This window comes from Nesoenas mayeri (genome assembly GCF_963082525.1).
Source record: "Nesoenas mayeri genome assembly, chromosome: 2".
NCBI classification, from domain to species: Eukaryota; Metazoa; Chordata; class Aves; order Columbiformes; family Columbidae; genus Nesoenas; species Nesoenas mayeri.
In genome coordinates, this window is record NC_137543.1 from 65417877 (window position 1) to 65430742 (window position 12866).

The window sequence follows — 12866 nt, forward strand, 5'->3', positions numbered from 1 at the left end:
TAAAAATACTTGTAAGTTGTATGAGAAAATTCAAAAAAAAAGAGAAATATATTTCTGTGATGTTTTCTCAACCTGATTTCTTTTTGCATTTATATAAAGAAATTATGTACTGATTTGCCTACAGTTGAATACTGATTTTCTAAGAATGGCACACTATTTAAGATAACCATCTCCTCAGACTTTGTCTCAATCTGTCCACTTAAATTCAACACTGAAGATTTTTGCCGAGGCGGTGGAAATTATAAAGTTGTTTATATTTTTGCATTCAATTTACTACACATTGTAGCCACTTCTGGTTTAGATAGATAATGTTTCTGAGAAATCAAACAAAATGAAGATACAAATCTAAAACTCTGTGCAAAGCCTGAGTTCTTCAAACTATGTGTGATCTTGTGTAATAAAAGCACATGCAGCAACTTCGGTCAGAGACATCCACAATGCTTTAATGTCAAGTATGAAAACTAAAAATTGTAAAAATACAATTTAAGAGCAGCAAAAAATTAACATCACTAACTTAAAATATGGAGCGTATCACAGCTGCATACAATTGAACTTGTTTAAATGTGCTTTAAAGAAGCACTGAGATTTAGTAACTGCACAGAATTGCTGAATAATTTAGGCTTGAAGGGATGTGTAGAGGTCACCTACTTCAATCCCCTGCTCAAAGCTGGCCCAGGGCCATGTCTGTTCAAGTTCAGACCATCTCCACAGATCGAAACTCCACTGCCTCATCAGATATCTCATTCCAGTGTCTGATCACCCTCATGGTGGAAACATTTTCCATTATGTCAAATCAGAATTTCCCATGCTCCAACACGTGCCTGTTGCCCCTCACGCTACCACTGTGCGCCTCGAAGAAGGACGGACTTGCTTAGACATGAGCAAATCCAACTCTAATAACCACAATATGCCAAGAGGTCTTGTTCCTGACTCCTTTGTTGCAAGAATCATCCTACAGTTTTCACTGAAACAATCCGGGGCCATAATTTTTTCCACAGGACTCCCACATCCCTCCAGACCCAAAAGACGAATCACAGTCTGTGTGGAATAAAATTGTCTTTAGCAGGATATTTCCTTTATTGGGGGAAAATCTGCTTATTTTGCACTCCAGTCTGTTGTGGCTGGCCTGTTGGCAATTCCTGAGATTTCTCACTAATGCCAGCTCATTTACCTCAAACCACTCAACGCTTTGTGGCATGGATGACTCCCCTTCCACCAATTCACTAATCATTTGACCCGTAATTTAGTTTCTCTATTCATAAAACAGGAGTACAGCTACCGTTTTGCTTCTCAAGAGCACTCGGAGCAGAAGGAGCTGATGTTTGTAAGGTCTCAGGTTGCACGGCTTGGAAAAGAGGATGAAAAAATGCATAATTATATATTTATACTCAGACAGCATCTCTTCTCTTCTGAACACTAGGAGACATTTCAGCTTACTCATTTGGTTGCTATCATCAAGCAAAATCCTCTCAAAATGCCTTCTGCAATCACACGGATCACTTAATAAAGTGTTTTAACATCACAAAGTGTGAGCAAGGGCTATCCAGGCCTATGAAGTCTACTTGAATGGAACTAAACGTACTTTTTGTTTGAGGTTCAATAGACACCACCCCACTATCCAAGAAAGTTACAGCGGTCATTCCCATCCCTTAGAAAGGAAAAGCAAGACAGAATATTTTTATGAAATTAAGGTGTTTGTGTGATTTGCTAGAACTAGGGATGATAGTGGTTGTAACAGGGTGCAAAATTGAATTAAATAACAATACGAAAGTAGCAGTGTTTATGCAAGTCTGATGAAAGGTATCTATACTGTCAATAATTTTACATATCATTATATAATTTTATGAGGCTAAAAAGTATGTTGAAACCCAACAGTAAAGTGAGTAAAAATAAGATGAAAAAAGTGTTTTTAAGGGGTGTTCTACTACTATTCTGTTTCCCAGACAGAAGATTTAAATCTCATCTTGTTTCTACCAGGTAAATAAGTGTTTTGATTTTAGAAAAAGAGAAACCAACTCATAACATCCACTTAAGCAAGTCTGTGACTTTCTACATACTTGTCAAAGTCACACTTGTGAAGGTAATCTGTGTTAACAGAGCCCAGTTTAATCTGTCTAAATAGGCAGTGAATATCACTAAAGCATCCTATAAAGGCCAAAGGTACTCAGCGAAAAAAAATGAATTAAATTATTTAGGTTGGAAAACTGACAAAATTGAAAAAATGATCTGATAGACTGTCATCAACCCTCATAGGAATATTTTCTAACTTTTTAGTATTTACTGTGTAATTTTTTTTTTGTTTCCACATATATTTTTTAATGAGGACTAATTGAAGAAATCCTAGAGGCAAAAGAGAGCTCTCCTGCTGTTGTCAAGAAGAGGAAGCATGGCTTCATTTTATGTGAGTAGGACATAGGGAATAAATCTTCCACTCTCCTCAACTTTATCCTAACTTTCTTATAGATATTACACAGCTGCAGGAATGCCAAGTCTACAAGCACAGAACAATTAGGCAAGCTTTTACTGGCTGGATGCTTCATGATTTATTTTCCAAAGCCAAGAATACATCTCAGTGCATATAACAAACAAATCTATACCCATTTTGCCAGTCATAAATTAAACAGACCAAGGCAATATTGCAGAAAATTATTGGTATTATAAAAAACCAGCTACAGCTCATTTGTCTCTCCAGAAAAATGCAAGCCTACTTTGGTAATATGACATTTTATGAAATGTGAAGTATCACACTAGTATTAATGAGTACTATTGCCATTTTGGTTTTCCTTGTATGCTATTATTTAATCTTCAATACACATCTAGAATATTAGTGCTAAGCTGCTTTACTGCCTGAGATGTCTTCATGCTGATATCCCATAATAAAATCTTCTGCAATTAAGACATATTTCAACATAAAATGTATTCCAGCTGGAAGACAGGAGAAGGAAGAGCAGTGCTGCCCCCAATTAACGATGTTCAAGCACTATTATTCTGAGATGCCTATACTACTTTATGAACAAGCAGAACATAGAGGAAAAAAATCTCAGAGGTGAATTATCAGTATTCATTTTGCATTCCTGTTTGGTTTAGGGTTTTTTTTGGTTGCCAAGATAAAACAAATCAAGGTCCTTTGTTTGAAAAATATTTCATAAAGATTCTCCAATATACCTCTTTGTTGTTTTCTCCTTTTACATTGCAAGTGCAGATCACTTGCTCTTTACAGACACTTATCAAAGACATTATTATTGGACAGCATTAGAACTTCAGTTAGTAGGATAAACACAGCCAAGCAGATAATCACGTACTTTTTTTTTCTTTTTCTCTCTCTCCTTTTTTTTTTTTAAACATTTTTGCCCTTTTTGTCCACTGATATTGTTAAGGAAAGCTTATTACTTACCCAACATTTTCTGCATCTTCATCACACTCAGCTCTATATTTGCAAACTCCACATTTTGAGTGTTTTCTCTGAACTTCTGTCCCAGATCCCTCATACTCTGAGAAAAATAAAGTATTGTTAACAGAAAGCATTATTTTCTTATTAAGCTCTGATTTTGTTTACCTAAATCCATTTGCCTTCAGGTATATTGTCAACATGAAGCTATAAACCTTAACAATGTTCCTTTTTTTCAAAATCAAGCAATTGGAGGTTGACAATACTGTACTAGTGACAAGAAAGCATCCCTGAAAACACTAATGCTTCATTGATTGACTCTTCCTTTATTCTTATTTCAGTGATTTGTATTTATTCTCACCCCACCAGCCGTGTAACTGGCATCGACATGTATCCCAGTCACATTTAATCTTAATTGGTACTCATAATGTGTAAACCCTGTGCCTTTTAATATCCTTGAATATTAGGCAGTGGGGATTTGAATGCTATTTTCTTTGACAGTCTTTAATTACAGATATCCTTATGCAAGGCAACTGCTTTCATTTTTCCCCTTTCTCTTTCCGACAATAGGAATTGACTGTACTCATATCTCATATATGCCATGATATATTTGCCAGACTACTCTGATTAGTTATACAAGACTAACAGAAAAAAAATAATCTTAACAAGAAACTGGTAGAAATGCTATTTCCCTAAAAATGTAAAATTAATATCTCAATATTCTGATCCTAAAAACTTCTGCATCAATCTTACTGTTCATATGGACGCCAAAACTCTTCACCAAGTAAAAGAGAAATATAACTGTCTTCTTATTATTTCACTACCAGTAGTAACTCCTATTTTTTATTTTAATAAAGTCATAAAGGAAAGAGAGACATTCAAAAGGCAGGGAAACAACACAGAAATTTGAGAGGGAGTCGAAAACCATTTAACATATCGCAGTATCATGGCAGCGTAAGGCTAACTACATAAGGCTGTCAGATGGACGTAGATCAGTGCTTCTCTTTCTCACAGCAGCGTTACGTCCCGTAGCAACAGCTAATCAAACGCCATCATTAAAAAACTTGCATTTACACTCTTTATTTGTAAAGAAGAAAAAGTAATTCAAAAGAGTCCTTCCTAATTTCCTAGATCTTGGTTGAAGGGCATCTCTCCCTCCTACCTGTGGGGCTGGGCTTACATGGAGAATAGTGCAGGTGAGCCTCTCAAATTACCTTCTGTCTAAAGTATGCATTGCATTTTTCAAAGATTAATATATATCAAACTTTATTACAAAATTCCCACTGTAGAAATTCTATCCCCACTCTTATTAAGTTGCAGTAGAAGTAATTTGCTTTTATCTTTACAAATGTACATCTTATCTGATTTTTACTTCTTTCTAGATACCACATTCCTATGCCTGTGTTTGGCATCCCAAAGTGTCCTTTAGTGTCAGGTTTCACTTTTCCATGACATTAAGTGACCCCCTGCAGTTTGAATAAATTAAACAAATGGCACTGCTCATGGCTTTCATTCATGGTATTTCCACTTCTGTTGCTGTTCTTATGACCCTCGATGCTCCTTCCCCAGCACATTAACACCCTCTGGAGTAATGGGTACAAGAGCTGGACACACTGCTCCAGAAGAGTTGTCATCAAAACCAAATGCCATCTATGATATTCTTCAGTTAAAACATCCAACAAGCATTTTAAATTTTGACCATTTCTCTGCACTGATCATTATTATTCACATTCACTTCATTATTCACCTCATTCCCCAATGAGTCCTTGTCAGGGTCATCAGCCTGTGTAAGGAGAGAGGCTGACATCCAGGAAAGAATCACACAGATCCTGGACTCACTACATATCGCTCTGTCCTCAGTCATTAACATCCCACCTGCTTTTGCTTCCTGTTAGCTGAGTGACCCGTTCTCTGTCATCCAGGCCTGACCAGTACTGACTGATTTGCTCCCAGGCCACCAGTAGAAGGGGTCACAAGGCCAAGAACAGTCCCTAGAAAAACACTCATTTTGTAAGGAATCCTTAACATGTAACGATCCATTGACTGGCAATATTTTTGCACAGTAGATGTGCACTGTGTGGATGCTGTGCCCTCTGGTTACTTAAACTTGTATGAGAGATCACCTTTGAGAAAGGTTATGGTTTTGAGGTGGTACACTTACATAAAATGTTCTGTTGTACAAACGTCTTTCATGGAAAACTAAATTAAAAGAAAAAAAAGGTAAATTTCTCCGTAAAGGTTTTCCATGAACCCATGATGACTGGCATTATTCCTCTCCCTTAATTCTGTACTCAGTTGATTCTTTGACCTTCTATTCCACTGCTTTTCTTCGGATTGATACCAGAATGAGAGGCTGTTGCCTGCTCAATCATCACATTTATCTTTTCTCAAAAGATTTGTACACTGTTTCTTATTGTTCTACTGAAAAAGAGAGAAAAAAAATTCATTGTTGGGCAGAGAATTCTTTACCACCCATTTTTAAAGCTATCAGGTACAAACCAGCCAGACCTGCTGATTACAAAACACCTGTCTTCAACATTTGGTGCTTAATATCCTTCTGCATTATTGCTAGCATGGAAACTATTTCCTCATATCCTATATATATTCTCTGACTTGACTACAAATTCAACCTGAATGCTCTACAGAGCATTTCACTGCACTATAAGCATTTCAGTTTTGTAATGGAGCTGAAGAAGCAACACGTACACACACACGCGGGGTACATGTACCCCTTCCCCACCCACTTTAGATCTGCTCCCCGTGAATGCCCTGGCACCTTTTTAATTTTCATAAACACTAGTCCACAACTACTTTTTCATTGTTTCTACATGGTGTGGCCCCACCTTGAATCTATGTTTAGTTTTGGGCCTCTCATCATAAGAAGGACACTGAGGTGCTGGAGAGAGTGCAGAGGAGGGCGATGAAGCAGGTGAGGGGTCTGAAGCACAAGTCTGATGAGGAGCAGCTGAGAGAACTGGGGCTGTTTAGCCTGGAAAAGAGGAGGCTGAGGGGAGACCTGATCGCTGTCTGCAACTACCTGAAAGGAGGTTGTAGCATGGAGGGGGTTGGTCTCTTCTCCCAAGGAGCAAGGGGTAGGACAAGAGGAAACGGCTTCAAGTTTAGATTGGGTATTAGGAAAAAATTCCTCATTTGAAAGGGTTGTTGGGCATTAAAACATACTGCTCAGGGAAGCGGTTGAGTCACCATCCTTGGAGGTGTTTAAAAGTCATTTAGATGAGGTTCTTAGGGACATGGTTTAGTGCTACAGTTAGATGATGGTTGGACTCTATCATCCTGAGGGTCTCTTCCAACCAAAATGATTCTGTGATCCTATATGCGATTCAGTGTAAACTTCTCTCTCTCTCTCTCTCCTTCCTTTTCCCCTCAGCCCCCCAGTTGCTTTCTCTACCTTTTAAAATTTGGTTTGCTTTAGAAAAAGTGTGGCCTTTTTTTCTTGAACAGAATTTGCTGGACCTCATGCATATAGATCTGTACTTTATTTTGTCTGCATATAGTAAATATGTGCAAGTGCAAGTCGAGAACACCTGCACCTCGGGTACTAATAATTTACACCTGTCAGGATGAGGTGTAATACAGATGAATATGCATTGATGCTACATTTCCAACTTAGGCAATAGTCATCTACAATTTTTAGAAGCCTCTCTCATTACTATCTGCATGATAGTTTAGTACTAACAGCATGAGACACTGCATATCAATTAGACATAAGTCCTTGAAGAAAACACAGCTTTTCCCACCAATACAAAGTAGATAAATACTGGTTTTCAGCCTGAATTGTTAGCAGACATTTTCAGTACCTGACTTGTGTGCTGTTAAAATAAGTTAATCCATTAATATTTGAGAGCATAAGTTTGGTGCAAATGTCTGCAAATAGGCAAAGCATCCCTTGACAGACTGTCCTCCCTTCTCCTTTTTCCCCTACACTCGATTGTTTCTAAGTAGGTTATGGCCATTAATTTTAATATTCCGATCAATCAGATCTTCCTAGCAGGTTTCAGTAATATCAATTAGGTCAAAATATGCTCCTAAATGAGCAATTCAGCTCCTCTTGTTTATTACGCAGACTTCTAATGTTGATGTACAGATGATTACAGAATTTCTTCTCCTCGGTTTCATTGGTATTGTGATTAATTCTGTTCTTTGACATCTTAATTTCATGCTGAGTGAAAGCTCATTTTCCTTCTCTTTTTTTCAGCTACGTTCGTCTTTCAGGGCAGCACCTCATTTAGGCTCTGTCCTTCCAAAGAAAGGAGGCACAAGGATGGGATCTGTGACTCCCAGTTGTCTCACTGCGCTGCAGTGTTCCCTAAAACTTCTCCTCGAGTCATTATTCCTCCGCATAAGATGGCCAGCTATATTTTAGGAGCTGCAGGGCAGGAGCCTGCAAATGGACAGTATCTCTAGAGGAACTGGCCAGCAGTAAATAACTTCCCTCAGCAACTTATTTGCATGTTCCTACTACGGTAATATGGGTTTCTGCTGAGGGCTTTCAATCACACTCGAAGCAAAAGCATTGGGCTATGTCATGGTGAAGTTTGGTCTGCCCTAAAGGCACAGCCTGGAAAGGGAGCTCTGCTCTATATGCATATATATATACATTTATATACTTATCACTGTTCACAGTGAAGCAGGGGGAGCTTGTGGAGAGCTGCAACTACTCAGTAGCCATGGATGGAATGAAGGTCCTCTCATCTAGGAAAGCCCTTCTAAAAACCAATTCCTATCTGTTTGTGGAGTATAGTTATTTTTACTGATGTGCTATCCCATGGGAGCAACTAATTGCAAAAAGACTTTTGAAAAATATGAAGGGCCACAGCAAATCCCCTTCCGGACCCTAAAGTACAGAAGAAACCTGCTGTGATTAGACTTTGATTCCCTCAGTATAGCTCACACTAGAAATTCCTCTCAAAATAGCACAGTCCACAGCATCACACATTATGGGCTGCAGTTCACTGAACATTTTAGTGACTTATCATCTCTTCCATTAATTTTTAGAGTAGATTTAATGACACACTGATGATTGTCACTGTAATTTAAAACCCAGATGCAAACTTACTTTTTTGTCTGTAAGTGCAAATTTAAAACAAGTGCAACAACTGCTCTTAGCTATCCCAAATTCTTGGCAAGCAGTGTCTTGAATTATCTTGACCATGTTGCAGGATCTCATGCAAAAGCAATATTTACCACTGTGGAAAGCCCTGTTATCTCTTATCCAACCACCCAGCTGGCTTAGAAGCAAAGCCTGGCTTGGTACAGCCAGAAATCTATACCTGGCTGAAGGATATTTACCCTGTGCAGTATAGACCACGTAGAGCAGCTGTAAGCACACTCCAGCAAAGACAGCAGCCTTTGAAGTTTAATTTTGCAAAGATGGGCATTACAGGCTTGACACAAGGATGCCTGGTCTATTTACAACTGAACTGGTTGGAGGAGGGAAGTTCAAAGTTTGATATCCTAATCACAACCCAGCCAAGGTTGTATGTTTGCCCAGCAGTTATGGTGAGGACAGCACGTGCACTTCTGAGCAAAGGACTTGAGGATGTGCATTGTAAGACTCCCTACAACCATTACCTTTGTTATGCATTAGGTATTTTACACATCTAGCAACTATAACTTCTACCTGGCTTCTGTGCATATGGCACCATGGATAATGGTGGGGAAAGTCAGCATTCTGTGAGAGCTGGATCAGCTTCTACACTGCAGGACTCTCTGGTTGGAAAAGTCAAATACCCAGTCACTCCGCTGTGTTGCTAACTCTTTCAGCTAACTCATTTTTCTCCAAAGGGAGACACAACAACTTCGGAGTAACCACCAGGGAAATTATTTATGCATGAGCAGATGATGGCGGAAAACAGAAAGGACAAGAAAGTCACCAGACGCCAAGGGAGGTGTCCCACAATTTAATGAACATGCCCAACACCGTTCCGCAGGCCCCATTCCGGCTGCACAAGATAAACCAGCCCTCATTTGCTATCTGTCATCCTGCACAAGAAGCAAGAGGCATCTGTGCTTCCATGCCCCTGGCTCCAGCATCCTTCTGAACAAGCTCCAGCCCACTCCGAAAACTCTGCTTAGAATAAGTTTTCACCAAGAGAAGGCCTGAACATTCAGGACCTTTGCCTCTTCCTCGCTGAACCTTTGGCGAAAACACAGTAATTCTTGCAAGTTTTTGTTCTGTGTTAACTTTACAGAAAGTAGTATCTCAGCAGAAATAAATAGGGCTATTTGAAGCTACAGTCATAGTCAGACAAAACCACATGATGGAATCAGCACTTAAATCTTTTTAAGTCACACGCCATTATAAAAATATGCTAAAAGACATGATGTTACCTCCTATGTAGGGTGTTAATCACCATCAAGTTTCTGCAGTCATATTAAAATACATTAAACCAAATCAGCAGCATTATTACAAATTAAAATAAAAAATATTCGTGATTCTAAACTGTGTCTGTTTATAACACCCTGACTGTGTGACAATTACTGGATAAGTGTTGTCCCCAGTGAGGGGAAGGAACAGATGGCAGCCTGCTAAAAAGCACACACTGTATATCAATTTATTAATTACTAAATGCAATCTGCTAGACATTCATCACAAGATACTTTAGCTATTAAATTTCCAAGGGATTAGAAATTCAAAACAAATTATTTTAATAATAATTAACTTAGCTATATGTATTGCAAGCATGTTATTTCCTTAGCTTAAAAGCCTGAAATGATTGGGTGCCATCTGTCTAAGCATTACATCTTTTTTAATATCAAAAGTGCATTCTGCTTAGGTACACACATAGACGCTGAACAAGAATAAAAAATTAATGTTATGGGCATAGCAGGACACTTGGAAATCTTACCCGTGATGGTTGATTACCAGAGCACAGAACCTGCTTCTTCTAGGACACCAATTTGCCTCTGATAAGCTGGCTTGAAAAGTCATTACCATTTGTTAACTCTTTGATGGCATACATAACACCTGCTGATGGTTTTTGACACATTCTTGCAAAGGCCTAACTATATCACAAAGTCAACATCACAGCTGCCATTTGCTGGCAGTATCAAATAGAGAGAGCAAGGAGTATCCAGAGTGAGAGGAAAAAAGAACTTTACTTGGAGAGACATGGGAAGAAAGAGCTCAGAAGTACTCATATACCAAAGATGGAACCTGGGAGCTCAGAAGAAATAAGGTTCTCCTTCAGAAGTTTTTGCACTGTACTTGGATGCAAGATGGAAAGGACTACCAAAAAAAGCCTTATGAATAAGGACTGCTGCCAGATGAAAGCAAATTATTTTTTGTCACAAATAACTTTAACACACAAAGAAAGGAAACAGTTTCTTTTCCAAAGTTTTCCTCTAGGATTAAGTGTTCCCATCTGTAGTGGGCCAAAATTTCTTTTATGAATGTAGGATGTGACTGTAAATCCAAACAGAATTTAAATCAGTGGTTCCGACTGCCCTTTCAGTTGTCTCGCTACTAGCTGGGTAATGTTGTGCTTGGATCTTTTTTTACAATATTGACAATTTGGCTTTAACCAAGATCTGAGGTCTTCTGACCATGGAGGCTACTTCAGTTACATGACAGGGCTTCTACTTGGCTGGGAGTGCTCACTGCCAGCTCTTTGTACAGCGAGAAGGTAAGATCACTAAGATGACTCCTTCTTTTTTGACCTTCTTAGCTAGTATCAGTTGTAAACTGGAGGAAAAAAACCTTTTTTGCACATAGAAAGCACCTTGGAGAAAAAATTGTAAAAGCTCATCGTTAGTCACACTTATATAAGCCTACATAAGTTAATCTTCCAGAGGTTACTTTATTGGGTCAGTGCGGTTCTTTTTTACAGGGAGAACATGGCAAGTTCCACCAGAAATAAAAACTTTAAATTCTTGTTAGAAAAAAAGAAAAACGCTTCATGCAAGCTAGCAATTTACCTACTTTATGTACACATGACAGCCTGAGGATCATTTTTCGTGCCCGAACTACCAGCTGTGGTAGTACATCCAGCAGGTCAAATACCGTTGCAATTTACAACATAAATCTGAGCCTGTAACTCCTCTTTCACCAGTTCTGCCTCAAACTCTAACAAATCAGTGTTTAAACAAAGTGGATCAGGAGCTGCTTTTATAACTGTATTCTTCAGAACTGAGAAACTGCAGAATGATTCACACAAGATTGCAAAGAGAAGCCCAAGTGTTAAATGAAAATCCGAAGGATCCCACCATCTTCAGCTGTGACCTCAACTAAGCAACTTTTTTAGGTTTGAGTCCCCACTCTCTGACATTGCTTTCTGTAGGGCCGAAAGATAATGGTAATGAGGCTTTTGAAATTTCTCTAATTTCTGAATTAACAATCCATACCCTTCTTAGAAGTGGCTTCAGGATACCTATTGCCAAAAGTGATCAAAAGCATAGTTTCATAAGTGTAATTTTTATTATGCTAATTGAAGGTTCAGACTTCTGAAATGAGCAAAATGAATAATTTTATTACAACTCTTTATTAATACTGTGCATTCAGAGTGTAGAAAATGGAAATCGCTTATCCAGAATGTCAGAGGGCAACTAGACAATTGTGTCACCCTTAAAAATTATGCTCCTTCATCTCTATTCAGGCATACTGAAAAAATTCTATGACTCTTAATTCTTTTCTTAAAATCTAGTATCTTTGTCACAGTAAACATGATTTGGGAGAGAACGTGGATCCACGGTCTATAGCATTTTTGTGGCACACGACAACTTCTAAGGCAAGACATTGTCTGAAATAATCTTTGAGGAAGAGGACTGTTGTGAGTTTTCTTAATCAGTTCTGAATTTACCTTTTTTTTTTTACATAAAAATGAATGCATTTAACATCATACAGTTTGGGAGTAGGAGGGAAAATATGCATGAAGTCAAGTTTCAGAATCATTAATGAGTTTGTTCTGTGTCTGGAAAATGAAAGAGAACAGTGAGAACCACCAGCGCAAATCTCAGCCACACGTGAGGCAGCAGTGAAGATTGTCACAGGCAGAGCTGTAACAACAGAAAAGTACACCTCAGATGCTTTCCCAGTACGTTTCTTCACAGTTAAAAACCTACCAGCAAACAGTACATCTGCTGCACAGCAATTGCAATGCTTTCTGAACATATACAAGCAGCTGCGCTCATCCATTCCGTGTGTGCAAGCATCGCTGGTGCATACACAATCACACTAATTGTGTGTTTAAGAAACATAGCATACACTGATTCTGTGATTAACATCTGGAAATGTAAATCCTAGGAAGAAAACAGAAATTTCTAAGCTAGCACACTTGCTCACTTGCTGGCTCCCTCTCACAGTATCACAGTATGTTTGGGATTGGGAGGGACCTCAAAAGATCATCTAGTCCAATCCCCCTGCCGGAGCAGGAACACCTAGGTCAGGTCGCACAGGAACATGTCCAGGCGGGTTTTGAATGTCTCCAGAGAAGGAGACTCCACAACCCCCCTGGGCAGC

The 12866-nt window shown here is 38.7% G+C and overlaps 1 protein-coding gene across 1 annotated transcript in view; it reads right to left on the minus strand.

Moving 5' to 3' along the window:
- The window catches only part of TMEFF1 (transmembrane protein with EGF like and two follistatin like domains 1), a gene marked incomplete at both ends in the record, with an annotated part of 122534 nt that overhangs the window by 22803 nt on the left and 86865 nt on the right, over positions 1 to 12866 (minus strand). The window contains one exon of the mRNA XM_080339277.1: positions 3395 to 3491. Coding sequence (XP_080195403.1) covers positions 3395 to 3491 — 97 coding nt within the window. The remainder of the gene's footprint in view (positions 1 to 3394; positions 3492 to 12866) is intronic.